The sequence below is a fragment of the Rhynchophorus ferrugineus genome, unplaced genomic scaffold, assembly GCF_030347505.1.
Source record: "Rhynchophorus ferrugineus isolate W39M unplaced genomic scaffold, kcgeb_rfMv2 rfM9, whole genome shotgun sequence".
Lineage (NCBI taxonomy): Eukaryota > Metazoa > Arthropoda > Insecta > Coleoptera > Curculionidae > Rhynchophorus > Rhynchophorus ferrugineus.
In genome coordinates this window covers 2,925,171-2,953,007 of record NW_027472588.1, presented here as the reverse complement: position 1 = coordinate 2,953,007, position 27,837 = coordinate 2,925,171, and the positions used below count along the sequence as shown (strand labels likewise).

The window sequence follows — 27,837 nt, the reverse complement described above, 5'->3', positions numbered from 1 at the left end:
GAATTTTCGTGCCGCCCGTACATGTTGAAGACAATAGAAACATTAAGAGACTCGACTTGATAGACCTGCCAGCTCAAAGGTATCGATATTCACTTACGGACGCGCTCATCTGACCCGAATCATCCCGGCGAATAAAATATTAACATGTCCGCGTACACCTCTAACGATGTCGTCGGAGGGAAAAAACGTCGACGAGGGTGAGCGGGCCGACCCCGTCGCGCCAATCGCCGACGTCTAGCCCTTAACCGTCCGCCAATAGGGTCGTCCGACCTCGCCCTGTGCACCAGTGATCGGCGCCCTTTTAATCCCCAGTCGCGAGGGGCGGTCTACGCTTACCGGGTTGAACGAAAAGTACGATCTAGCGGGCGTGCGGGCGTAGAGGTTCGGCTTTTGTCGAGCGGACTGCCGTTGGTGTGTGGTTGTGGTGCTAGGAGCGTCAACTATCGCGTTGGCTTTGGTATCGATTCAGCAGGTAGGTTGATTTTTGTGTTTTTGTTTGAAATTATGGTTATTTGTTGTTACGCGCGATATTCGATTGTAAAACGTGGATGGTGGCGATAATCTAAGTCATCATTGTTCAGGTTTCGAGCTTTTTTAAGTGATAATATGTGTTTGGTTTGATGAATTCTACTTTTGTAATTAGTATTCATCCAATATTCTATTTATATGATGTTTAATAAGTTTTCTTTTAATTAGTTATATTAGATACACTTAGTACAATCTTAATTTACAAATTACTTTATTACAACTGTTCCTGCGTATTGGTTCCACATTGCTGTGATTTAGTAAACGTCTTTTATGTTTTAAGACAAAATCTTGGATTACTTGGTATATCCATTAGGTTTTGAGGTCATCGTGCAGCTCTTCGTTGGTTACATAGCGACGGGCATTGGTAATTAATCGTAGAACTTGGATTTGGCTTAGATTACCAGTTGGTTTGATGTTTTAGTGCAACCCTATATTTGCACCTCATAGGTCCAAATTGGCTTGGAGTTTGGAGTTCTGATCACATTCTCTGATGAGAATTTCAACTAACTGCTGCTGCGTGGTAATCATTTCTTTGGCCATCGCCCTTTTGGTGAGTTCCCAGATGTTTTCTATGGGATTCTTATCTGGTGAATTTCTTGGTCGAGTTATTGTCAGTGATTTTTTTCTCCCAAATATGCAGGCGTGATGTTCGACTATAACACACGGATTAGTGGTAATAAGCTCAGTCAACACTGTTCAGATATCGAGTCTTTTTAAATAATATATGTTTTGTGTCATGAAATCTAATGGGTTATATGTTTCAATTCAATATTTTCAAGAATGTCTTGAAACTTTAGTACCTTTTATTTACAGGGTTTCCGTAGCTGGTCAAAATACATGGTTTGATGGTAAATTATTAGGGATAATGTTGAGATTATCTAATATTTTAGTTGAATTGGATTTCTGTAGCAAATGATCAGTTGGGGGTATCTTACTACATCGGCTGAAAAGTCCTGGAAGCAGCGAAGAAATCGCGTTTCTTTTGGTCCAAGATTGGCTTTATTCATCAACATAGTCTCCATCAAGAGTCACAAAATCATTCCAGCGCCGCTCTAATATTTCAATACCACTTTTGTAGAATGATTTATTTTTTGCCTCCAATAATAAGCCTGTCACCAGTTGCTGTCCACTCAAATGACGTTCGTTCTGATTCTGGAGTAAAGTAATGGATCCATGTTTCATCCACTATCACATATCGACGCAAATATTCCGATTTGTCACGTTTAAACATGACCAAACACTGCTCAGAATCATCAACACGTTCTTATTTTTGATTAACAGTAAGCAAACGCGGCACCTACTTCGAACAGAGCTTCTTCATAGTCAAATGCTCATGCAATATAAGACCAACACGTTCTTTTGATATTTTTACGATGCTAGCTAATTCACGAAATTCATTTTTCGATCATTCAAAACGATTTTGTGGCTTTTTAAAATGTTTTCTGGTGTTACTCATTTGGACGTCCACTGGTCAGCAAACCAACATTTTATTGTTGTTTCCAGTGGACGGAGTTCTTACAACACTGTTCAAGCCATTTCTTCGCTTGAACGGTATTTTTTTCCATCAAGAAGCAGTGTAAAATTAAAACAAGAAATTGTTTTTGATCCATTGTTTTGAATATAACAAAAGTAGTGTCACTCTTAGCACTATAACTCACAAACTTATGAGTGGAATATTATGAAATTTTAACAGCCTTCTTTTGAAGTTGTACTAAATGAAAAAGCGGTGAATACCATAAAACTAGCGCCATCTATGTTTTAGGCCTTGGACTTTTATAATATAACATTATAAAATAATAGATAAAATTAATTTAGTTTCAACATAAGATAAACTAACTAATTGTATTTTATATGATTTTATCTTACCTTTATTGTTTTTTTAAACAGGTAATATAATCACATCATGATTTAACATATTAATGTTTGATATATTAGAAAACAAATGATACGTAATATTTATGAATGAAATAGCAATATATATATATATATATATATATATATATATATATATATATATATATATATATATATATATACTATTTCGTTTGTCTACTCGTCGATTACTTTCCCAGTTTTGTGTAAAGAGAAAAATTTCAGACATTTTCAAAACAAAGAATATGTCCTTAAAAGGAGTTTTCAAATTTTAAATTATTTTCCTATGTAAAGCTGTTTTTTTTTATAAATATAGATTTGAAAAATTTACAAATGATGTCGGCAAGGCATACAGAGACGGACAAAAGAGAAAGGACGCAGTTAAGAACTTCGGCATATCGAACCCTTATTGCCCCCATTATAAATTCAAATATTGCCGCCTGGGTCGCCCTGGCTATGGCCCGGTGGATTTTTTTATGAATAGAATCAATCAATCCGCAAGTTGCGGTGACAACTGCGTCTAAAAAAAATGGCTAAACGATGACAAAACACATTTTTGATGTGCCAATTCCTAATTTGCATACCGCGCGTTTTTTTCCTCTTTGTCCCAGCAAGGTGACTATGTGAAAAAAATAAGGTTCTTGATTAGGATCTATTATAATACATGGGCGCGGAACACTTCGATAGGTATGAACTAAGTTGTCATTATTCGAGTGTCCATCACGGTTGTTTTTCGTGTTTTTCTTTTAGCTAAAAAAAAACACGATAGTTACAATGGATAGTTAAAATGCCGGTTCAAAGTGTTGTCCACTTTACTCTACACATTTTGTCTATCTCTCAGGTAATTTACGAGATGTACCCGAAAGTCATTACCATTTCTTTCGAATAAAAAATTACATAATGTTCCAGAGGATGACAAAAAATGTTCATTCAAAGTATTGACCATTTGATTCTATATATTTTGCCCATCCTTCAGGAAATTTATGGATGAATCCATCCCAAAAAAACTGTTTGTCCTTAGAGCAAGACCATACATCGTGCCATTTTCTAACATCTTTGAAATTGGCGATGTGCTGTTCTGTTGATAGTAAGACGGAGAAACTTCTGAACTGAGTTATCGTTATTCGAACGCCCATCACGGTTGCTTTTTCCTGTTTTTCTTTTAGCTAAAAAAACACGATAGTTACAATGGATTGTTAAAATGCCGGTTCAAAGTGTTGTCCAGTTTACTCTACACATTTTGTCTATCTCTCAGGTAATTTACTAGATGTGTCTGAAAGTCATTACCATTTTTTTCGAATAAAAAATTACATAATGTTCCAGAGGATGACAAAAAATGTTCATTCAAAGTATTGACCATTTGATTCTATATATTTTGCCCATCCTTCAGGAAATATATGGATACCATCCCAAAAAAAAACTGTTTGTCGTTTGAGCAAGACCATTCACACTGCAAGCGCGTGTCCCGTCGATGCGAAAAGTTGATAGTAAGACGGAGAAAGGGCTGGAGAGTACGACGGGCGAGATAATAAGTTCCATCCAAGTGCTTTCAACACTTTCTTAACCGATTTCGTTTTGTGAGACAGCGCATTATTGTGCTGTAAAATCACTTAACGTGCTTTCGGGCCCTTCTGGATGTTCTTCGATCAATGCATGGTTTGAATTGATCATTTCTTGTCGGTAGCGATCACTATTAACTCTTTCGGCAGGTTTCAACAGTTCGTAATACACCACGCCACTCTAATCCCACCAAACACAGAACATTGTCTTGCGACCAAAACGATTTGGCCTTGGAGTCGTTCGGCCGGCTTCGACAGGTGATAAGCGTGATTCCCAAAATAAATCTACTTTACATCACCCGTCACTGTTCGATGCAGAAATGACTACTGATCGTACATTTGAAGCAACATTTCACAGACGATTTTTCGACTTACTATTTGCCTGTTATTCGTCATTCAATTGATGTGGTACCCATCTTTCCGTCTTTTGGAATTCCGTTTCTTGACCACATTTAACACTTCTGCCAATTGTTTGTGAGTTTAGGTTGGGTCTTCATAGAGTAACTATTTCAGTTTCGCATCTACCAGAACGTTCGTTGTCTTGCACATCGACATAACAACTTTTGAATTTTCAAAACCACGCCTGTAACTGTAATTTTTACCAGCAAACGATGACTTTCAACCGCAAATGTACGTTTTCAGACACGTAACTTGACATTTTCAAAAATTATATATTTACTAGCGACCCGCCCCGGCTTCGCACGGGTGCAATGCTGATACTAAATTAAATACACTACAGAAAAAATATGAACGTTGTATATAAAAACATAGCGGCCCGCTCCGACTTTGCACGGGCATAAAATATATATGCCTATGTCACTCAATGAAAACATGATTAAAATCGATCCAGTATTTTTGGTTCATTCATTACTGCCCTTGGCCTGCACGCATTAAATTTGGAGTAAAACAATTCCTCTTCCCCTATACTTACTATGAAGATTTCCTGCTATCTTTGGAATATCTAAATTCATACAATTTTTATTACATTACACATTTTTAAACGCAAATTTTAAATTTGTAGTATCTCCGAAAATATTTGTTTAATTTACATGCTGTAAGGAACCATATTGATCTATATTAATTGCACACTGTATTTAAGGTACTTAATTCGATAAGGATTAATGCCGTATTGCTTAAAATAGCTTCGTAAATAAGCCATTTTCTCACGTAAAAAGTAAACAATAAAAATGGTTAATGTGGGTTATCCCTAAAAGATAAACATATACCATCGCGGACTTTTTTGTAGACCTTTTTATGGTGTACAATACTGTAGTACATTAATTTGATCTAACTCGTAGGGTTAGGCAGCGTTTTTGCTAATTGCTAAATAAGCCTAAAAAAATAGGTTAATTTACGACATCACGTTAGAAACCTCTAAAATTAGCAATGTTGCCTTAGTATATTATGCATGTATTATACATATAAACCTTCCTCTTGAATCACTTTATCTATTGAAAAAAACCGAATCAAAATCCGTTGCGTAGTTTTAAAGATTTAAGCGCACATAGGGATATAGGGACTGAAAAAGCGACTTTGTTTTATACTATGTAGTGATAATGAAGCTATTTTGGTGGAACATAACTTGTATTTTTATTTTGCTTTCTAAATTGCTATATAGCCACGTTTATTGAGCAAGTAGAGAGTGTTGTTCGATTTGTATAAGCCATACACCCTAGTAGTTTAATTTGAAGAAACAAAAGAAGCGATGTAAGTTCAACAGGTATCATTCTGAAACGGCTTCAATACTTAAAAACCCTTATTTTATTCTATTTGTTTTAAAGAATAATTAAATTACTTTATCCAAAGTTTTAAGCAGTAAGTGGTTAACGAATTTCTTCATAAAATTATGCACTAAGAAGCTATTTAAGAAAATCCATTAGAGCTTTGCTCTAGGTTCGTTTAATCTTACGGAAAGGATTTCTAAAGGTTTATCTCTTAATAAGAAACTCTAGATCCGAAGTACAAGAAGAGAAAATTCTTGAGGGCGTATTAAGAAGAATAATTTTAGTTTCTATGAACCATCATCGTTGCTATGCAGTCTTTCAATCTGAATTCGTCAAATTTAAGTTTTATTTGGTTTAAAACTTTCATTGTTAAAAAAAAACTCATTGAAATATACTAATCAGGTGCTGAAATTTTATTCCAGTGATTGACGGTTTACTATAAGACAAGATGATGAACACATTTAACTATATCCAATATATACCACAGTTTTACAACACAGTGTACTGAAATGATCTTCTTCATGTCATGTAACTGAAACCAAATCAGCACCTTGTTTTTTTAAAATTAGTTCTAGTTTTCGAAATATTGAATAAATTCATTATTTTACTACATTTCACAATTAACAACCATTTTTTGAGTTATAAAGTATAAATTATAAATGGTTGAACTGATTCTTTAACACTGCTTGGCATTTCCTCAGTATCACCTTTAGAATTCACTGTATCTTGATTTAGCTGTTCTCTTTGCTCATCGCTCTTATCACCCAAGTTTTGTGAGAAAAAATCGAGCTTCAACCTTGAGCTTTGAGGGCCTTTTTGCACTTCTACCTGAAGAAATTGGCAACCGACTACTATCCGTACGTGGAATTGGCTTCAGCCAGACTGATGATGAGTCAAGATATTTATACTGTGGTATTTTTTTGAATTTATATTCATATTCATCGAGCAAAAGTAGAAATTATCTACATGCTTTTACTGTTCTCTCCATAACGTTGCCACAGAAAATGAACAGTATACATTTTCACCAAGTGACCACTTCTGTTCTGCACGGATTACAAAACAAGTACGGTATTCGTAACAAGTTAATTGAAAAGTTCCTAGTCTGACCATAGATGGTGCTACTAAAATTAAATCCATATGTTTTTTAGTTAACCCTAACCCTCAAAAGATGCGTGTATAAATTTGACAACTGTCGGACCATTAGTTTGTGAATTATAGCATATTGAGTGTAGCAACTTTTGTCATTGTGGAAAAAATGGATTAAAAGGAATTTCGCGTGTTGATAAAATATTGCCTTTTGAACGGAAGAAATACAGGTGAAGCAAAAAATTGGCTTGATGCCGAATATCCGGATACTGTCTTAGGAAAATCAACCATTAAGGTTTAGTATGCTAAGCTTAGACGTGGTGAAATGAGCACCGAAGACTGTAATCGCAATGGACGCCCAAAAGAGGTTGTTACCGTCGAAAATATTTTAAAAATCCACAAAATAATTTTGAATCACCGTAAATTGAAATTGAATGAAATAGCAGACACTCTAAAGATATCAACTGAACGTGTACATCATATTATTCACGAACATTTTGGTATGAGAAAGCTCTGTATAAAGTGGGTGCCGCGCGAGCTCACTATTGACCAAAAATAAAGACGAGTTGATGATTCGGAGCAGTGTTTGAAGATGATCGAGCATAATAAACCCGAGTTTTTGCGTCGATATGTGACAATGGATGAAACATGGCTCCATCATTTCACTCCGAAGTCCAATCGACAGTCATCCGAGTGGACTGCATACGATGAACCCGCTCCAAAGCGTGGGAAAACGCAACAGGCGACTGGCAACGTTATGGCGTCTGTATTTGGGGATGCGTATGGAGTAATTTTCAGTGACTACCTTGGAAAAGGAAGGAACATCAACAGCCGTTATTACATATCGTTATTGGACCGTTAAATAGCCGAAAAACGGCCGCATTTGAAGAAAATGAAAGTGCTGCTTCACCAAGAGAATGAACGGTGTCACAAATCAGTGAAAACGATTGCAAAAATCCATGAATTGGGCTTCGAATTGCTTCCTCATCCACTCTCAGCGACTATTTCCTGTTCTCATATCTCAAAAGAATGCTCGCTGGGAAGAAGTTTTCGTCGAATGAAGAGATGATTACCGAAACTGAGGCCTATTTTGAAGCAAAGGACAAATCATACTACAAAAATGGTATCGAAAAGTTCCAAATGATGGTTAATCTAGAATTAAACTAGAACTAGAACCAATCTTGACACACGCATTGAAGATTTGAGTTCAGGAAATCAATTAACGTTAACGTTAAGAATCGTTTTCATCTGCACAGGTCCAAAAGTTGACTCGAATTTGTGCGAATCACAAGAAATACTTATTGTCTATTGGGCAGACCGTCGAACCACAAAGGGTAATAAAATAATAAGTTAAAATCCACTCAATCTACATTCCTGACCCCCTGCAATTAAATCAGGAACAGCCCAAACAGACCCCCTGCAAGTATCATATGTTTTCGTCGTTTTCGCTGCTTCCGTCGCTCAACTTGTTTCCATCGTCTTCCAGCGTCACCCTGTCTCTCTCTCTAACCGCAGCGGTGTGTGTAAAAAGCCCCGTTTGAAGGGTGAATGATTCCTAAAGGGGGGCGACTTCCCCCCGTTAGAAAATCGGAACATATTGCGTAATTTGTACCTTCGTTTATCTATAATTACTGTTTAACTTCTGTTGAGGGCTGATATGCAGCCGGGAAATCACAGGTGCTAAAGTCAGGTAGTCGAGGGGGTTATATAAAGGGTATATTGTCGGCGGGGGTTGGGGTTTTTTAATGTAATAAATGTTACGTGTTAAATTAATTCCGATATTAATGTCATAATACATTGCGCTTTTTCGATAATGATTATCAGCGTTGGGAACTATCGACTGAAAAGAGTCGAAACAGTCGATAGTCAAAAAACTAGAGAAATAAATAATATATACGTGCAATAACCATAAATACTAAATAAATATTAAGCATATACCAAAGCATAGAAATAACCAATTCATGACATAATAAAAAATGTCCGCACAATAACTACTAAAGCTTTTTTAAATGAAATAAATGCGTTATTTATTATTGAACGGAAATATTTTTTAATCACTATTATAAAATATAATATACATGTGCAGCTTTTCTCCAGTGATGAGATTTCATTGATTGTTAATAATTTGGCCAGATTTTGAAAAAACTTATTTCGAGAGATAGACGTTGCAGGTATAGCAGAATATTTTAAATTTAACAGATATAAATCAAGTAATATCATTTCATGAGCATGCGAAAAATCTAATGAGCTAATGCTTAATTTGTAAAGTTGTTGTAGCACCTGGTGTAATTATTTCTTCCATTCTAGCTAGTTTTTTATCCAAATGTCTTCAGATGGAATACATCCTTTGTTAGTATTTGTGTCCTGAATTTCGAGTTGTACTACTGTATTTGTATTTTAGAAGTTAGAATTTAATATATCTCTTTCGTTATAGTTTCTTGTATCACCTCAGGATTACTTGTAATACCAAATACTGACTCTTTATATCGGGGATTACAGATAGCAGAAGTTGAGGATTCTATTTCAAACTATTCTCAAACCATAGAACTTCTAGTTTAATGCATCATTCTACTGAAAAGTTATAAAATAATACAAATATATTGTAAAAAATATTTCTCTGCCTACTGCTGACAAAATAAATCTTAAGTAAAAAATATCGGGACCATCATTATTTTCTTGTACTTTATAATAACCAAGAAATTAAATTGTTGAATATTGTTGGATATTAGAGTTTTCCTACCAGAAAATTTATTATTATTGTCACAAAAACTGTCAGTATTTTACTCTTTGTCATTCACAATTTTTATCTCTTGCCCTATTACATCAATAATCTTGAAAAATGCCGTTCCAAGATGCTGCTATATTAATATACAATATATTGTTATTTGCAAGCTACAAACTACCAAGAAAATCATAAAACTATATATATTATATATAAATCTATGTAAGAGTACATGTAATCTAAATTGGGTACATTTTTGTCAAGGTCGCGGCTAGGATGACAGAACCAGAACGTTAAAAATCTAAAGTACACGACTGATACACTCCATAGTAAATAGAAACAAAATCAGTCGGGCCGAAAATAACGATTGAAAACAGTCTGTCACAAACAGTCTGAAACAGTCACTGGTAAAAAGTATTAAAATCAGTCGAACCAAAAATAGTGATTGGTACAGTCGATTGTAAATAGTAACAAAATCAGTAGGGCTGAAAATAGCTATTGAAAACAGTCGAGTGAAACAGTCAGTCACTGGTAAAAAGTAGTAAAATCAGTCGAACCAAAAATAGTGACTGGTACAGTCGATAGTAAATAGTAACAAAATCAGTAGGACCGAAAATAGCAATTGAAAACAGTCGACTGAAACAGTCACTGGTAAAAAGCAGTAAAATCAGTCGAACCAAAAATTGTGACTCAGTCGACAGTCGATAGTCAATTTTAGTCGAAAGGTACCAACGATAATGATTATTAAATAAATGGGAACAGTTTTTGTATTTATTCCAACGTTTGAAACTATGTTTTATAGCTATTTATTACTTCTTTAAAACTCCTGTTGAATAGAATAAAACCGATCATAGAGAAAAAACTTAATACCAACATATTAGTTTGGGTTTATTAACAAGCACTCAATAATTGACCAGATCCACAGAATAATAGATGTTATTGAAAAAGCCTACGAAAGTAAAACAGTATGCTCAGCTATATTCTTAGATGTAGCACAAGCCTTCGATAAGGTTTGATATGAAGGCCTTGTTCATAAACTACAGAAAATGCTACCAAAACAACACACAAAACTATTAGCATCATACATTACAACCAGAATGTTTAGAGTCAAACAAGAAGAAGCTTATTCTACAATAAAAGAAGCTAAAGCAGGTGTACCACAAAGAAGTATACTGAGACCAATGCTTTATCTACTCTACACTTGTGATATTCTACAAATGGAAAATATTACGATGGCTACATTTGCTGATGATACTGCGATTGTAGCTGTTGGAGACAATAGTGAAGAAGCCTAACGAAAATTACAACAGGCAACTGACAATATAAATAATTGGACACAAGCTTGGAAAATAAGAATTAGTGAAAGTAAATCTGTACATGTGCAGTTCACTTATAAACAGACCGTACAAGCACCAATAACATTAAATAACACTATCATTATATATAGCAACAACGCTAAATATCTCGGAATAAATATCGTTGTAAAACTTCGCTGGAAGGAACATATAAAGAAGAAAAGAAAAGAACTGGAAATGAAATATAGGAAAATGAATTAGAAGAAAATCACAATTATCAGTACATAATAAATTGCTATTATATAAGCAAATACTGAAAGCTATATGTACATACGGAGTTCAATTATGGGGATGTTCTGCAAAGAGTAACATAAATAAAATACATATTTTTCAGAACAAAGTCCTGAGAGGTATTGTGGGTGCACCCAAATACTATAGGATTGATTACTTACATCAAGATCTTCAGATAACCACAGTCTGTCAAGAAATCAAGAGAAATACAAGGGAGCATGAAGAAAGACTCCGTTCTCATACGAATATTGAAATATTGAAACTTTTGGATACCACCAGAACAGGACACAGACTCAAAAGAATAAAACCATCTGATCTTGTGTAGTGTTGTTTAGTGAGGTGCATATATTAAAAAATTCTGCAGTGACATGAGATAGAGCCGACAAATTGTAGGTTAGACGGAAACGACTAGTAACAACGTATTAATTGAATAATAAAAAAAGAATCTTCCTCTGAAGTCTATATATCGAGTGGTAGTAAACCTTTTAGTCTACGTACTTTACTATTTTCACTCACATTATTAGTGAGATGCTAATATTGCTGAGTCATCTGCATATATTACTAAGGTGGTGATTTTTGTGGTTGGTATCAGCAGTAGACTATACTTGATTCAGTACACTGCTTTGTACAATCTTGAATCCTAAAATAAAGTTCTGATATTATAGTTTTCCAGCAACCATGGACTCCCAAAGTCACAAAGCAGACAGTATATGTAAAGTTTGCGGTGACAAAGCTTCGGGGAAACACTATGGAGTGGCCAGTTGTGATGGCTGTAGAGGATTTTTCAAACGAAGCATCAGGAGGTAATACAATTATGACTAATGATCGAATACAGATCTAGGTAGAACATTTAACTTATTTGACAATCACTCGATTGCAGGAATCTGGAATACGTTTGTAAAGAAAGCGGCAGGTGTATAGTGGACGTGACGAGAAGAAATCAATGCCAGGCATGTAGGTTTAAGAAATGTCTGCAGGTCAATATGAAGAGAGATGGTAAGTTTTTCTTTCCTTTTTTTATTTAGATTTCCTTGTGGATGGACAAACCCTGTCTATTGACTGTTTTTGTTATGTATATATTAAGATCAATTACTTATATTATACAGTATTATTAATTATATATATATATATATATATATATATATATATATATATATATATATATATATATATATATATATATATATATATATATATATATATATATATATATATATATTCTTTTTTTTTAATTAATCTCTTAGAACGCCAACAACCTGCCAGTGGGCAATAAGTATTATCGTATGATTTCCTTTATATAATATACATCCTAACACGTAGAAGATCACTTTAGTAAGTGATCTGCTGTACAACTTATAATCTACATCTTATTCTAGATGCTATTCTAACTTATTCTAGAGATTATTAAATCTCACTCTATGTGTCTATTAATCACTTCGTATGGTAGTTTGCGTTTGAGCCTATACACTACGCTGTTGTCGCGCACATTTAACTGTTTGGCGAAAGCATTGGGATGTACTAATAGTATTTCAGAGTACTTCGCACTAACACTCCGAATCACACTCGTTATGGTTTCTATGGTTGGACATGTAATATAGGGCATCGACGATGGCTCGCAACGCTTTATTCTGGAACCTCTGGAGGATATCTATGTTAGATTTGCTAGTAGTACCCCACAGTTCAATAATATAGGTCCAAATGGGCCTACGTATTGACTTATACAGCAAAACCTGGTTATCTAACGATGATTTAGATTTACGCCCTATTAACCAATTCATTTGGTTTAGTTTAAATCCAAGCTGTTTGCGTTTTGTCACTATATGTTTTTTTCATGTCAAACGTCGATCAAAATGCATTCGCAGATATTTAGCGTTGTCTGCTTGCAGAAGTTCATGATTATTCAATTTTACTGAGGGACATGTTCTTCTACAAAGGGTGAATGTCACATGGGTAGATTTTCTCTCATTTACTTTGATACCTCACAATTAGACTTTCTTAAGATGAAGTTGGAGGTTTCTTATGGCTAATGTTGGATCCTCGTGTGATGATAAAACCGCTGTATCGTCAGCATATGTTGCAACAGTAGTGTTTCTTGAGGTCGGTAATTCAGTTGTATACAATAGATATAACAATGGGCCAAGAACATTGCCCTGCGGAACACCCGAAACGGTTGTAGGTCAGTGTATTCGTCACCTGGTTTGACTATAATATGTCTGTCTGTGAAGTATGATTTCAGCAGTTGAAAGTGCGTATGGGGTAAAAGCTTTTTCAATTTAACATGCAGTCCAGTGTGTCGAAGGCCACACCTTGTCGAAGGCCTGAAAAATATCGAGAAATATAGCTGTTCGCATTTTGTTGGGTTGTACGGTTTAAGTCTTTGCCAGATTGGCTTTTCCAGAACATCAAAGGCTTAATAGAGATTGTGCAGAAGGATTTGATTAGTGTGGAATCATGTCGCTCACGTTGGTTTGCTAGTTCGAAATAAAATCATTGGTCGGATGATTTTATTACTGGCCAGGTATACGAGTTTCGATATATGTTATGCTATACTATCTTTGAGTGATATGATTTTCAATAAGATTTTGTTGTTATTTTTGTAGAGTTCACTTAACAATATTATCGTAATTATAATAACTAAAATTTAATTGTTGTTGTTTCACTACAGTTAACCAATTGGTATATTTAATTGGTGACTCAGTGTCATCCATATTTAAGCGACTATTACCATTATTTGTTATTTATTATTTGCTATTAATTTGCTTTTCTTAATATATAACCATTGTGAATTTACAGCGTTTTTCTTCGATAAGTTTACGGCTCTATAAAGAAAAATGGTTTTTGTTTGTTCAACTTCTCAATGTGTATCTTAAAAACAAGAAAGTTTATATAAAAATTTATTATATTAGCATTTAATTCATTTAGCTCTATAAACACTGTAGTATTCATTACTTTATGATTATTTTAATGTAAATTGTCGTAGAATGCTTGAAAATGGTAATTTTTCACGACCTAGAAAATACACCAATTTTTTACCCCTCAGACAAATAAAAGCTTCAAAATATATTTATTTTGGGGTGAAGGGAACGGAAATCCATGCTAAATTGCTTTAGAGTTTATACTTTTTTAAGATATTTGAGATATGCTGAAATCAACATGGAAACATACTTTCCATGGTATAACTTAAAAACTAAACGCTATATGAAATTCATTATAATACCATTCGATTTAGCATAAAATTCCTTATAATCCCTGTGAGTTTCATTATTTTGCAATTATTTAAAAGAAAATGGTAGCATCCTGGATCACGACAGGAAATCGCACATTTTCAGCATCTAGATAAAAGTCTCAAAATATATGTATTTTGGGGCGAAAGAAACGAAAATCTATTAAATTACTGTAGAGTTTATCCTTCTAAAGATATGGAATATAAACTGAAATCTACCCATTTTTGGAAAATACGATTTTCATTGTAAAACTCAAAAACTAATCGATGTATAAAAATTATTACACTACCGTTCGATTCAGCGTATAAATTCTTTATAAAATCATCAACAATCCCGTTTCATTTATTTACGATTATATAAACATTAATGGCAGCAAAAAGTTTGGAAATGCTAGAAAATCATGGAAAAAGTGCCAACTTTTATTATCTCTCAGATGCAGATAAAAGCCTGAAAATATATGTATTTTAAGCTGAAATAAATTAATATCTACGTTAAATTGCTTTAGAGTCTATAGGATTTTTTTCATAGCCGGTCGAAAGTACGTTATTAGTTTAACTTAAAATTTTTTTTTATAACATCTTTATTAGATACGCTTAGTACAATCTTAATTATTATTATTATTACAATTAATTTATTACTACTTTTCCTATGTGCTTGGATTAATTAACAAGCAAGACGAGTGCGAGAAAATACATCAGCAGTATGTATTCCTCAATTATAAAATTATAATTATTTATTAATTATTAACTTATAGCTATAGTTTACACTAATAATACATACTAAATGTTCACACAAGTTCGTATGGTTTTGTTCGTTTCAATCTCCTGACATCCTGAGCGCTGTCCAGCAGCTGTATTGCTTCCACGTTAGAATTATTTAGTAATCTTCTTTCGTGTTTCAAGGCGAAATCCTGCACAACTTCGCAAATCCATTTGATTTCCAGGTCATCGTGCAGTTCTTCATTGGTTACATAGCGATAGGCATTGGTAATCAATCAATGAACCTTGTTTTGACAGCGCTGTATGACTAACTGATTTGAATTTTTAGTGCAACCCCATATTTGCACCCCATAGGTCCAAATTGGCTTTATAATTGTATTATAGATCAACCTCGTTGATTTTAGATAAAGTTGAGAGTATCTTCCGACTAACCAGTATAGTTGTTTTATTTTGGTTCTAATGTGTTTTGCTTTTTGTCTAACGTGATGCTTCCAATTTAATCTACCGTCAAGATGGATTCCAAGGTATTTTGCTGATTCTGCTTGAGGAATCAGGCATCCATTGAGTGATATAATTAAGTTTTTATTATTTCGCTTTAATGCAAAATTAACGTGGACAGATTTGGAGCTATTAAGTTGAATTTTCCAATCTTTTGTCCATTTGTAGATTTTGTTGACTGCCACTTGCACTTTTTCTATTGCCCTAGGCAGAGATATATCTTTTGCCAAAATAACTGTGTCATCAGCAAAGGTTCTAAGAAGTGTTTCTTTTGTTGTTGGAATGTCAGCAGTGTAGAGCAGATACAGGAGAGGTCCTAAGACGCTACCTTGTGGAACTCCAGCCGAGATATTTTTAAATGTCGAGAACGCCATTTCGTGCGATACTCTAAATTTTCTTCCGAATAAATATGACTCCAGCAATTGACAATAGTTACGCGGTAACAATTTGCTCATCTTACAGATTAATCCCAAATGCCAAACCCGATCAAAAGCCTCTGAGACATCCAGGAATATTGCAGGGCAGTATTTCTTTTCTTCAAACGCTCTTTCAATAGCCGCAGTTACTCTGTGCACTTGATCGATAGTTGAATGGTGATTTCGAAAACCAAACTGGAAATCTGGTATTGTTACCAAATGTTTAACGTTTATATATCAGCTTCTCAAATAGCTTTGATATTGCAGGTAGTAGCGAAATAGGTCTGTAAGATTCGACTTGTTCTGCAGGTTTGTCAGGTTTTTTGAGCATAATTATTTGTGCAACTTTAAAGCATTCCGGGACATGCTTCAGCCTTAAACAGGCATTAAATATATATGTCAACATGATGATTGCTTTTCGTGGCAGTTCTTTCAATAATCCAGGTGAAATGTCATCTATACCAGGTGCCTTTTTAGGATTGAGGTTATCAGTATCAGTGGCAACTTCCAGTGGAGATATTAGATTTAGATCTACATCGGGTTGATAAATAGGAGACGTATCTATGGTAGATTCTATATCATTAGGCCGAAACTTTAAATTTTGATGAGCATGTTTTTGATGCTTGCCCCCGACACCAATAAACTTCTTCAGCAACGTAACTGTATTTATTATCAATCGCACTTCTGCATCAACATTTCGTATAACATCTTTCTCGTCCGTGGATTCATTAGATGATAACGTATTGTTCATTTTTTGTGGATTATTGAACCGATTGACGAAAAAACCACATTGATGATTATTTTCAAGGTTAGAGATAGCAACGTTAACGACAGTGGTAAACAATTTTTTGTAGCGACAGAATAAATAGTCACTAGTTACGAGTTATGAAAATGAGACCGAGGTATGAAAAAAAAAAGTTAATTAGTGGCCGTTACAGACTAGATCGAGATGAAAAACCCCATACCCAAACCAACTGGGCTAATGTACGATTCTCAGGAACAACAATAACGCCCCCACCACTCTTTCAACCCCCGAATAGCGGACTCCTGCATCTATTTGAGAAAGACGGTGTGAAGTAAACACCAAACTCTCTCCGTCGTTTGTGTATTCACGTGACACTGACATCAAGTGCCTCCCTTCCGTCCCATCCGAGGCGGGTCGCCCCCTCCCCGACGGGGGCGTCGCGGCACTGTCGTGGCGTCGTCGGATCGCGTACGAGCTCCGATAAGGAGGACCTGGGAAACCACCACCTGCAGCTCCGGTAACCGGACTCCTCGGGCTGGGCTGGCGGAGTCACGTCACCCGGTCGGTCCTTAATGATGATTACGTACGGCCAACATTAAATATTTTATTACGTTGACTTTTGTCCTGCGGATCCGGGTGGGGAGGTGGAGGATGGCGGAAATTAAAGAGAAAATAACGACGAGGGAACCATCAGCTGGTGCAAAAATATGATTTTATTTGGATAAATAGAAGATGTCCGACACTCTTTCTGCAGGCGTCGGATCATATGAGATAGTTGGTGCCTTACTCTCCTACTGACTCTACTTGTATCTTTGCTCGATTCAAACGCATAAATTGTAGTCGATAGCGATCTCCATTGAGGATTTCATTAAATTTTATCAGCTAAATATGATTTTTTTTTGGATAAATAGAAGATGTCGACATCTGTGTTTCAGCAGGCGTCGGACCTTACGAGATAGTTGATATTCTACTCTCGTACTGACTCTACCTGTAAATTAATTTTAAAGGACTTTCCCGTTCTTCAGGAAATTTACGGACTTTACCTGTAAATTAATTTTAAAGGATTTTCCCGTTCTTCAGGCAATTTACGGAATCCATTCGAAAGAAAAATGTATCTTTGGTGTAATGTCTACAAAATACGGTGGGTACTGTTTTAGTAACATTTGGTTTTTTCGTTGTCATGCTGAAGAATAACATTGTTGCGTCTTTGCTCGACTCACACGCATAAATTGTAGTCGATAGCGATCTCCATTGAGGATTTCGTTAATTCTTATCAGCTAAATATGATTTTATTTGGATAAATAGAAGATGTCGACGTCTGTCTTTCAGCAGGCGTCGGACCTTACGAGATAGCTGATACTCTGCTCTCGTACTGACTATACCTGTAAATTAATTTTAAAGGATTTTTCCGTTCTTCAGGCAATTTAAGGAATCCATTCGAAAGAAAGATATATCTTTGTTGTAATGTCTACAAAATACGATGGGTACTATTTTAGTAATATTTGGTTTGTTGCATCTTTGCTCGACTCACACGCATAAATTGTAGTCGATAGCGATCTCCATTGAGGATTTCATTAAATTTTATCAGCTCATAGTATACAACAACAAGTTTTTTCCACCAAATAAAGTTGATGCATGACCAAGTGATTTTTTCTCTTCGGAATTTCGTAATGTGTCAATTTTTCCTCATCGCTAACAATACGATGCAAGAAACCTTTCCGATTTTAGCGTTGCAGCAGGATCTCACACATGACCAAACGCCTTTCTATGTCTTTTTGCTTCAGTTCATACGGTATGAAATATCCAAACTTTTGGATCACTCCCATATTCTTCGATTGGAAGTTGTTTGTTGTGTAACTTCTAACAATTTTACATATTTTTCTTGCGTTCAATCTCTATTTTTTTTGGTTGCCCTTTGTCTTCGATGTCAAAATCACCACTTTCAAAACGTCGAAACCAGCATTCACATCTTGAAATCGATGGAGCTTGATTGCTGTGACCTTCGCACAGCTTCGATGATCTTTAGTTGTCGTCTTCTTGTTCAAATGGAAATGATAAAAGTCAAACTTCCCGCAAATGCGAATTACTCGTTACAAATTCGGACATTTTCAACGCACTGAGAACATTTTTTTCTTTACACTTTGATGAAATAACACGTACTGATAACTGAATCTTCAACATGAACTTGGTTTCAAATATAACCGATGCGATTTAATACAGAGTAACACCATCGGTTGTAAATCTTTTAAAATTAACTATGGGCCTAATATATTGGTATTTGGTAAAATAAATCTTAATAATCATGATCTCCCGCGAGCAGATAACATTCAATATCTGAAAATGCATCTGGATCGACGCTGAAATTGGATGAAACGTGTACTAATAAAGCTTAAAACAACTTGGGCTTGACCTGAAAAAATTATCTTTGGATAATAAAATAGTGCTGTATTAGTTAATTCTTAGGTCCATATAGACGTATGATAAGTCATACATAGCAATCGTTCAGACATTTCAAGATAAAGTGCTACGTGCCATCATTGACGCTTCATTCTATGCCCATAACAAACTAATTTAGCGCGATATTCACCTGGAAACCATAACGGGTGTAATGTGAAGTGCCAGTGCAAATTACCATCCGACCTCATTGATAGACCCATAAAATAGTTTTTAGGAATTACATAGAATATTAATTAAATTAAATATAGTGCTAGTTTATAAGTTTATACAGGAGATGACTTGGAGTTTCAAATTTTATTTGTACTATCAAAGAATCATGAGATCATATCTGAGGCTTTGAGAGAGATGACATTGCAAGAAGCTATTTTCAATTTGCATATGGACTGGAATGTTTTTAATTAAGAAACTACTCACGAAGTTGGAAAAATCTTTTATGTACCTTTGATGAAGATGTCCCCTTAAGTGTAAATAGTGATCTTTTGCGGATATTTTTCTCGGTACGCCTCTAGATACTGCTGAAACTTATTGAAAATAGTGAATCCCAGAATTTGTTGTACTCTAGCTGATACTGATGTACTGACTGACTGACTAAGACATCCCCATTGAAGTTACCATATATGTTAAAGGTTGTGACTAACGCACAAGCTATAAAAGTCTTTAACCAAGCTTTAAACAGGGTTTTTAATATTTTTCTAGCGATTATTTCTTATTTTCTCGATGTATAAACGTTCCCTAGACTTCTACAAATATTGTAAAAGCAAAAGTAACCAAATCGATCTAGTCGTTTTCGACTTTTAGCGAGATTAACCAATAGAAATTTATTTTTATTTATACAGAAGATGGTATCAGTTCAAAACTAACTGTGATTATTTAATCTATTTCAGCTGTTCAACACGAGAGGGCCCCGCGAACGACTCACCCAGCCCTACATCATTATCCCATCAGCTTAACACCTCGCTACCGTTCTCTTCAGTCCTCCACATCGGTCTTCTCCAACTTGCCGCTTCACTTCCCCACCGGGCCGCTGCTAGAACACTCACTGGCGCCACCTTTTATCGGCGGACAGAGCTATTTACATCACGGCCTCATCTATCCCACAATGCTCAATGGTTTCCACAAGCCGTCGTCTATCCATTGTCCTACCCTGTCGACCTCCATCAATTCGTACGTGGAGGAGAGCGCGAAAAGTCGGAACGCGGGTTCCGTAGGGAGTAGGGACGCCCTGAAGGACGATGAGGTGACCAGTTCGGAGGAGGTCGCGCAGGAGAAGTCAGAGGGTGGCGAAGCACGATTGGAATTGCCGATTTTGAAGGACTCGGAGGTTAAGCCGTCGAATGTAGCGCAGACGGAGGTTCCGTGCTTGTCCGTTTTTGCCGAAAATGTATACGAATCAGCAGCAAAACTGTTGTTTTTGGCCATAAAATGGGCAAGGACTATTCCTTCGTTTCTACAGGTACAAATATACGTTGTTTTGTTGGTAGTTTTAGTCCAATCTGACTGGTAACAGATATATTTCGTTGCAAAAAATGAGTATTCATCATCATTTCATTTTCTTCCTTCCTTACACACACAACAATCACTGGCAAAAAGTAGTAAAATCTGTCGAACCAAAAATACTAAATAGTAAAGAGTAGTTAATTACTAAAAGTCGATAGTTTCCAACACTAGATAAGACATTTAAACAAAAAAAAATTGTTCATAATGAAGTCTAATAATATGACTTTATACGTTAATAATACTAAGTTGTTTTCAGCTCTCTTACAGAGACCAGTCTATTCTTCTGGAGGAAAGCTGGAATGAATTATTTGTGTTAACAGCGGCACAGTGGTCACTTCCAATAGATGAAGGTATTAAACACTAACTAATAGGTTATTTATTATTATTATTATTCCCTTTAGCGTTCAAAATGTAAATTAACTATTTTTGTTACCTAATTAGAAGAAATTTGCTTCAGAAGCCTATCAAACACTTTTGGACACTTATGATGATGCTGCGGCTGGTGAACTTTAACGGTTTAAACTGATGCTTTTGATGGCAATGTCAGAGAACGACTTGGAGGGTAAAAAAATCGAATTGCAAAACTTATTGGACGAAAAATCAGCTCAAATTCTCAAACAACTTTCAGACAGCTTAGCAATTGATGAGTCAACTGTTTCTAGATGTTTAGATGTGATGATAAAGATGCAAAAGAAGGGGAAAATGACTACCACACTAACTGATACAAAATACCTTTTGGGATCGTTTCAACATTGCAGATTAATTGCTGGCCAGGCGAAAAATGAAAGATTGTCTGTGACGTATTGTGATTGATGACGACAAGTAGTTCTATCACTTAATTCCAAGTACAAACGTCATGGTATAATCCAAGAGAGCTATCCACATCGATACCAAGACGGAAGACGAGCTGGTAGAACCAAATGAAACTGTCGCTGTAGATGCTTACCGATGCCGATTGATATCACTTGTTCTCAAATCCTGTAGAAATAGGAATATAGATCGATGATTGTACCAAACGAAGATCGTTCTTTTGTTATGGTACCGCTATGTTGCCAGAAAGATGGGAAAAAGTTGTAGAAACTGAACTATTTTGGCTTAATAATTGCCTTTTTAAAGCGAAAAAATGATCAAAATACATGAAATCACCTAATATTAAATATAACATGTTTTATATACGGAATGTGAATTAATTTTGAAGGTTATTTTTAAACATTCATGCCTTCCTCACACCTAATTCTTGGTTCAACTGCCCTTTACCACATATAAAGTAAGATCATTTATTTCAACCCTTCAAAATTAATTACCAGCTGTCGTAATTAATTTTTGCTGTCCCTCCTGTAACTATTGAAAGTATCGTTTCTCTCCCCCCAGCTTTACTGACCAGTAACGCCGTGACGTCATCTCCTAGATTAACGAACCTGGAGGAAGATGCTCGTAAGCTTCGCGAGATCATCTCCAGGTTGAACCTCCTCCAGGTCGACCACACCGAACACGCTTGTTTGAAGGCTCTGGTGCTTTTCAAAGCCGGTAATACCCGTCAAATATTTTCCTCGATATCTAATGATGTCGCTCAATGGTTTACAGAATGTCGTGGACTTTGCGAACCTACCCATATCGAACTCCTCCAAGACCAAACGCACGTGATGCTGCACGAGTACTGCGCGCAGAGACAGGGTCATCATAAAGGTCGATTCGGTAAACTTCTCCTGACTCTACCGGCTGTACAGTCCATATCCCGAAGGGGCTTAGAGGAGTTGTTGTTTAGACAAACCGTCGGAGACGTGGCCATCGATAAACTTCTCAGTGATCTCTCGAAGAGTCCGTATAATTGAGACGTATTGTCGAGTGAATATGTTGTTTTGTATCTGTTTTTCCTTTTTGTAATCGAGATATTATCTAGTCAAATGTGAAGTGATTGTTATTGGTATTGATAATTAAAAAAAACAAAGTATTTATTTTGGTAGATTTATTTCAATTCCCATCAAATCCTGCTGCAACTATTGTGTTGACATAAAACGAACAGAAATAGTGTTTTTTTAAATTACTTTTTGCTAAAAAACATAGAGAGTATATTGATAAATAATTTCATTAGCTTCTTTGAATGCTGGATGGCAAAAATTAGCCTCAGTGCCATCTTAGAATAAACATCATATTATTTAACATCAATTATTGACAGGACGTCTGATATATTACAGTTAAATTGAAAAGTCCCCGGCCTACCATAGTAAAACACATTTTTTTGGCAAAATTAGTTTTTTTTTAATCAACATAATTCCCTTCAAGGGTGGTACTATTTTTATAGTACGATTTGTCCCTTGCTTCAAAATAGGCCTCAATTTCGACGATCACCTCTTCATTCGACGAAAATTTCTTCCCAGCGAGCATTCTTTTGAGATATGAGAACATGAAATAGCTGGGGAAATATCTGGAGAATACGGTGGATGAGGAAGCAATTCCAAGCCCAATTCATGGATTTTTGCCATCGTTTTCACTGACTTGTGATACGATGCCTTGTCTTAGTGAAGCAGCACTTTCTTTTTCTTCAAATGCGGCCGTTTTTCGGCGATTTCGTCCTTCAAACGGTCCAATAACGCTATGTAATAGTCGCTGTTGATGGTCCTTCCTTCTTCAAGGTAGTCAATGAAAATTCTTCCTTGGGCATCCCAATATACAGACGCCATAACCTTGCCAGCCGAGTGTTGCATTTTTCCACGCTTTGGAGCGGGTTCATCGCGTGCAGTCCAGTCGGATGACTGTCGATTGGACTTCGGAATGAAATGATGGAGCCATGTTTCATCTATTGTTATATATCGACGCAAAAACTCGGGTTTATTACGCTTGATCATCTTCAAACACTACTCCGAATCATCAACTCAAAAGTCTAAATTTAGCATACCTAAGTATTACCTCTTATAACTTCTTTTGGGCGTCTACTGCGTTCACTGTCTTCGGTGCTCCACGTCTAAACTAAACATACCAATCTTCGATGGTTGATTTTTCTGGGGTATTTTTGTATTCAACTGTATTTTTCCCTTCAAAAAGCAATATTTTATCAACACGCGAAATTCCTTCTTATCCATTTTTTTCACAATAACAAAAGTTGCTTCACCCAAAATGCTATAATTCACAAACTAATGATCCGACAGCTGTCAAATTTATACACGCATCTTTTGAGGGTTAGGGCTAAATAAACAACATATGGATTTAATTCTATTAGCGCCATCTATGTGTGAGCCCGGGGACTTTTCAATTAACCTGTTATATTGATAAATATTTTTATCAGCTTCTTTGGATGGTGGATGGCAAAAACTAGCTTCAGTTCCATATTAGAATAAACATCATATTATTTCACATCAAATGTCCTGTCTGATATATATTATATAGGATGGACCACAGTAAAATTAGCTCTTAAATGTTTTTGTTTGTCTCTTTAGTATTGTTCTTTAAGCCCAACTTTATTTACTCCTACTGGAACACTCCACATAGGTCCAAAGTGTTTTTGCCTCTTCAACCTCCACTGTTGTCTAGTGGACAACACGCGGTATTTCTTCGCTGATTGATGCTATACTTAGGACTTTGTAGACCATCACTAATATATCATTGAGTGTTGACATTGCTCTGAAGAACTTTGTTTCGGTAAGTTTTGGATCATAGTAATATTAGGTTTCATTATGCAAACCCATTGTAGCACACTCTTGAACTAAAGCTTAACTCAAGCTTTTGAAGATAAAACATCTTTACCATTTGCATTACAACTTCATTTGTGTATCAGTTATTTTCGTACAGTTTGTTTAATTTGTATTAAGACCTTTGCTTGATGGCAGTTTGAGCAACATCAAGCAGAATCAATTTGAATAAACTTTTATTTCTTGTCTACTCTTTTTGTCTAATGTAGCATCATTCAACGGTTCCAAAATAAAGTGTCACGTCAGTTAATGCTTCATACTATGTTTCTAATGAAATGATACAACGCGATATCCCTCAAGAACCCATAAGATGTGTGTCAATATATACTTTAATACAAAAGAAAAAGCAATTAATAATAAAAAAAATTATATGCACTAAATTTTTTCTCTAAAAAGTAAAATTTTTATTCATGATGCTTGCTTCCTATTCTCATTAATACTTAACTCAGTTATAACAGTAATTAAATAATAAATTTCCTGTATTAAGTAATTAAGGGTACCCTTGCGACAGCTTTTTTGAATTAAATGCTGTGTAATTAATATTTTTTAATTGCAGTAATTTCTAACAAAGCCACAGCAAAACAAAAGTTTGCTATAAATTCGATCTCCACCATTTCTGAAACAGTCAAATCAGTCAAGTATCGTCACTATGACAGTCATTTTGGTTTCTGTCTTCTTGGTATTTGTCGCCAACACCATTGCTAAGGTAAGTTGTACCAATTTTTTGTGAGGTTCTATACAACAACAACAAGACTGACTGACATTTTTAAACGGTATTGTTGTTTGTATTAATACATCTTATTATTGCACATTTCTGTCATAGTCTTGTTTCTTCTTGTACATTCCATAGTATTATAGTTCGTAGCCTCTTCTTCGAGCTGCGTTTAATATCAACTTATAGTCAATGTAGTTATCCAGATAATATTTAAGCATATTTATATTAATATAGTAAAATTGAGTTTCAACAAAAATGTATTGAATTAAATTATATATCTTTATTGTTGGTGTCATAAATCAATAAATATTGATGTATTTAGTGACGGTAGTGTATATACCATCTACTTTCTACTTTTATTTCTTGATTATGATTTGATTATTATAATTTTTATTCCTCTTTTTATTCCAGGTTACCCTACCACCAGAACTTCAGGAATATGTTGATGAAATTCATTCTGTTTGCCTATCGAAAAGTGGACTTACTGAAGGTGAGGCCTGATCACTTGATTATCTGTACGACATTTATTCACATATGATTTATGTGATATATATGATATATGCGATATATATGATATATGATATATATGATATATATGATATATATGATATATATGATATATATGATATATATGATATATATGATATATATGATATATATGATATATATGATATATATGATATATATGATATATATGATATATATGATATATATGATATATATGATATATATGATATATATGATATATATGATATATATGATATATATGATATATATGATATATATGATATATATGATATATATGATGTATTTGATATATATGATATGTGTAGTTATAAGGGCTAACATTATTTATTATATATTTTTAGATCACCATTCGGCTTATGATATAAAACACAAAGATGAGAAAATGATGGTAACTATATAAATATACTATGTTAGGCGGACAAGTAATACTCACAGGCTTCAAAAGCGTATAAGGTGATCTTTCTGTATTCATCCAGTATAATTCAAGCATCGAAAATAAGAGCTATGAAATTTTAACTGGAAAAGTGACTGAAGCTGTGATTCGGTGTTTTTAAACTACATAATAGTACTTTTCGTCTAATTTGCTCATTTGTTTTCGTTCTCAAACTACTAGTTTGTGTTTATTACTTTTCTGTGGAAGATTAAATGGATCCATTACACTATTTCTATCATTCTCCTTTCCAGTGTTATATGAAATGCCTGATGCTGGAATCAAAATGGGTAAGAGCTTCTTAATATATTTTTATATATAGAAAGGATATTCCTGTCGTACTTAAGATAACGCTTATCACTCACTATTCTACATAATCGGATTTTGATTCATTTTAGATGACAACGGACGGTACTATCGATTACGAGTTTATCGAAGCCCAATCTTATCCTGAGGTTAAGGACATACTGATGGCGGCATTGGACAAATGTAAAAACATCGACGGTATGGATATTTGACTGTTGTAACATTAATTATATAAAGTATAAAGCAATGAATTAATATATAAACAAATGATAAATGTTTTCAGGTGGTGCTGATCTTTGTGAGAAGGCTTACAACTTCAACTACTGTCTACATCAAGCTGATCCAGAAGTACCCAAGATACACTAAATAAATGCATCGTTTGAAAAGTTCTCGGTCAATTTAATAGCTCTTTTAAAATAGCTAAAAAAAGTTTTGTTTTGTCTAGTGTCCGTTTTATATAGTGATGAATTTTTACACTGATGATAATCATCATCATCATCTTAGAGTTATCATAACATTTATCATGCTTGTAAAAAATTTAAACTCCGACTTTTCAATCGATGTGTTATATGGTAAAGGTGATTTTAAATTGATTTTGTTTTCAGAACTGGTTCCTTGTGTAACACGACAAACCACTGAGGAGTAAAGGCCCGATTATATTTTTTAGACAACAAGATATCCATATATTGTTTTATTATTGTACTTGTAGCGCTTATATTAATAGAACCTTGAATAACATGCATCTACGTATTAATTTCTTGTACCGGGTTTTGATCATGTAAGTCTTGCAATTCGGTGAACTTCTTTGGTTCTCTAAACCGTTATTTGCCACTCATATCAAAATCAACTCTGAGACTGAAACAACAGAATCACGAAAAGTTACTAAACATTTTTAATGGGCTTCATCGGCAGATTTTAGATTCGAATCAACAACAGCAAGGAATTTTGAAAATGTAATTCTGAGTAATATGCCTACCGTTTGTCTACAGTGAACAACACTAAATGATAATTGATATTTTATGTATATATATGTCAAAACCATGGAATTTAGCATTTAGGCTATTTATTACAGGGAAAAAGAGAGGGAAAAAGATTTACCAATAAAAAATAGAGATAAATTAATTTTGGACCTGTTCATATTTAAAAAAAAATTCTGTAACATTTTTATTACATATGCTGAGTAAAATATTATTTATAAATTATTTTATTACAACCTTTCATTTGTACTTCCATTAATTCACAAGCAAGACAAGTGCAAGATAAATACATCAATATGTATTCCTCAATTATAAAATTATATTAACTTAAGCTATAGTTTAAACTAAAGGTATACACTTTATATAAGTTCGTATGGTTTGGTTCGCTTCAATTTTGTGATATCCTGTGCGTTGTCCAGTAGTTGTATCGCTTCCACGTTAGTATGATTTTGTAATTTCCTTTCGTATTTTAAGGCGAAATCTTGGATAACTTCGCAAATCTATTTGATTTACAGGTCATCCTGCAGTTCTTCGTTGGATACGTAGCGATAGGTATTGGTAA

The 27,837-nt window shown here is 34.7% G+C and overlaps 2 protein-coding genes across 3 annotated transcripts; both read left to right on the top strand.

The window, feature by feature from the left end:
• The first annotated feature begins 375 nt into the window (after positions 1–375).
• Positions 376–22,571, top strand: LOC143202530 (nuclear receptor subfamily 2 group E member 1). 2 transcript variants are annotated; one of them, XM_076414135.1, is made up of 7 exons: positions 376–472; positions 11,743–11,880; positions 11,958–12,073; positions 20,021–20,589; positions 20,890–20,983; positions 22,005–22,160; positions 22,218–22,571. In XM_076414135.1, the coding sequence occupies exons 2-7, from the start codon at positions 11,756–11,758 to the stop codon at positions 22,463–22,465; spliced, it is 1,308 nt and encodes a 435-aa protein (XP_076270250.1). In that variant the 5' UTR covers positions 376–472; positions 11,743–11,755; the 3' UTR covers positions 22,466–22,571. The 2 variants fall into 2 exon arrangements, with proteins under 2 accessions (XP_076270250.1, XP_076270251.1); XM_076414136.1 differs by having other exon boundaries at positions 385–472; positions 11,751–11,880.
• Positions 22,572–24,933: 2,362 nt separating this feature from the next.
• LOC143203128 (general odorant-binding protein 83a) lies at positions 24,934–27,040 on the top strand. The gene is made up of 7 exons (XM_076415269.1): positions 24,934–25,025; positions 25,446–25,524; positions 25,904–25,950; positions 26,247–26,282; positions 26,391–26,496; positions 26,582–26,646; positions 26,904–27,040. Exons 1-7 carry the CDS (start codon positions 24,969–24,971, stop codon positions 26,919–26,921), a joined length of 408 nt encoding a protein of 135 aa, XP_076271384.1. The 5' UTR covers positions 24,934–24,968; the 3' UTR covers positions 26,922–27,040.
• The last annotated feature ends 797 nt before the right edge of the window (positions 27,041–27,837 follow it).

Bases quoted from the DNA above. Each gene is read 5' to 3' on its own strand.
- LOC143202530 (XM_076414135.1), top strand. From the start codon at position 11,756: ATGGACTCCCAAAGTCACAAAGCAGACAGTATATGTAAAGTTTGCGGT. The intron at 12,074-20,020 runs GTAAGTTTTTCT...AATCTATTTCAG, and splicing joins GGTCAATATGAAGAGAGATG to CTGTTCAACACGAGAGGGCC. The intron at 22,161-22,217 runs GTAATACCCGTC...AATGGTTTACAG, and splicing joins TCTGGTGCTTTTCAAAGCCG to AATGTCGTGGACTTTGCGAA.
- LOC143203128 (XM_076415269.1), top strand. From the start codon at position 24,969: ATGACAGTCATTTTGGTTTCTGTCTTCTTGGTATTTGTCGCCAACACC. The intron at 25,026-25,445 runs GTAAGTTGTACC...TTTTTATTCCAG, and splicing joins TCGCCAACACCATTGCTAAG to GTTACCCTACCACCAGAACT. The intron at 25,951-26,246 runs GTAACTATATAA...TCTCCTTTCCAG, and splicing joins ACAAAGATGAGAAAATGATG to TGTTATATGAAATGCCTGAT.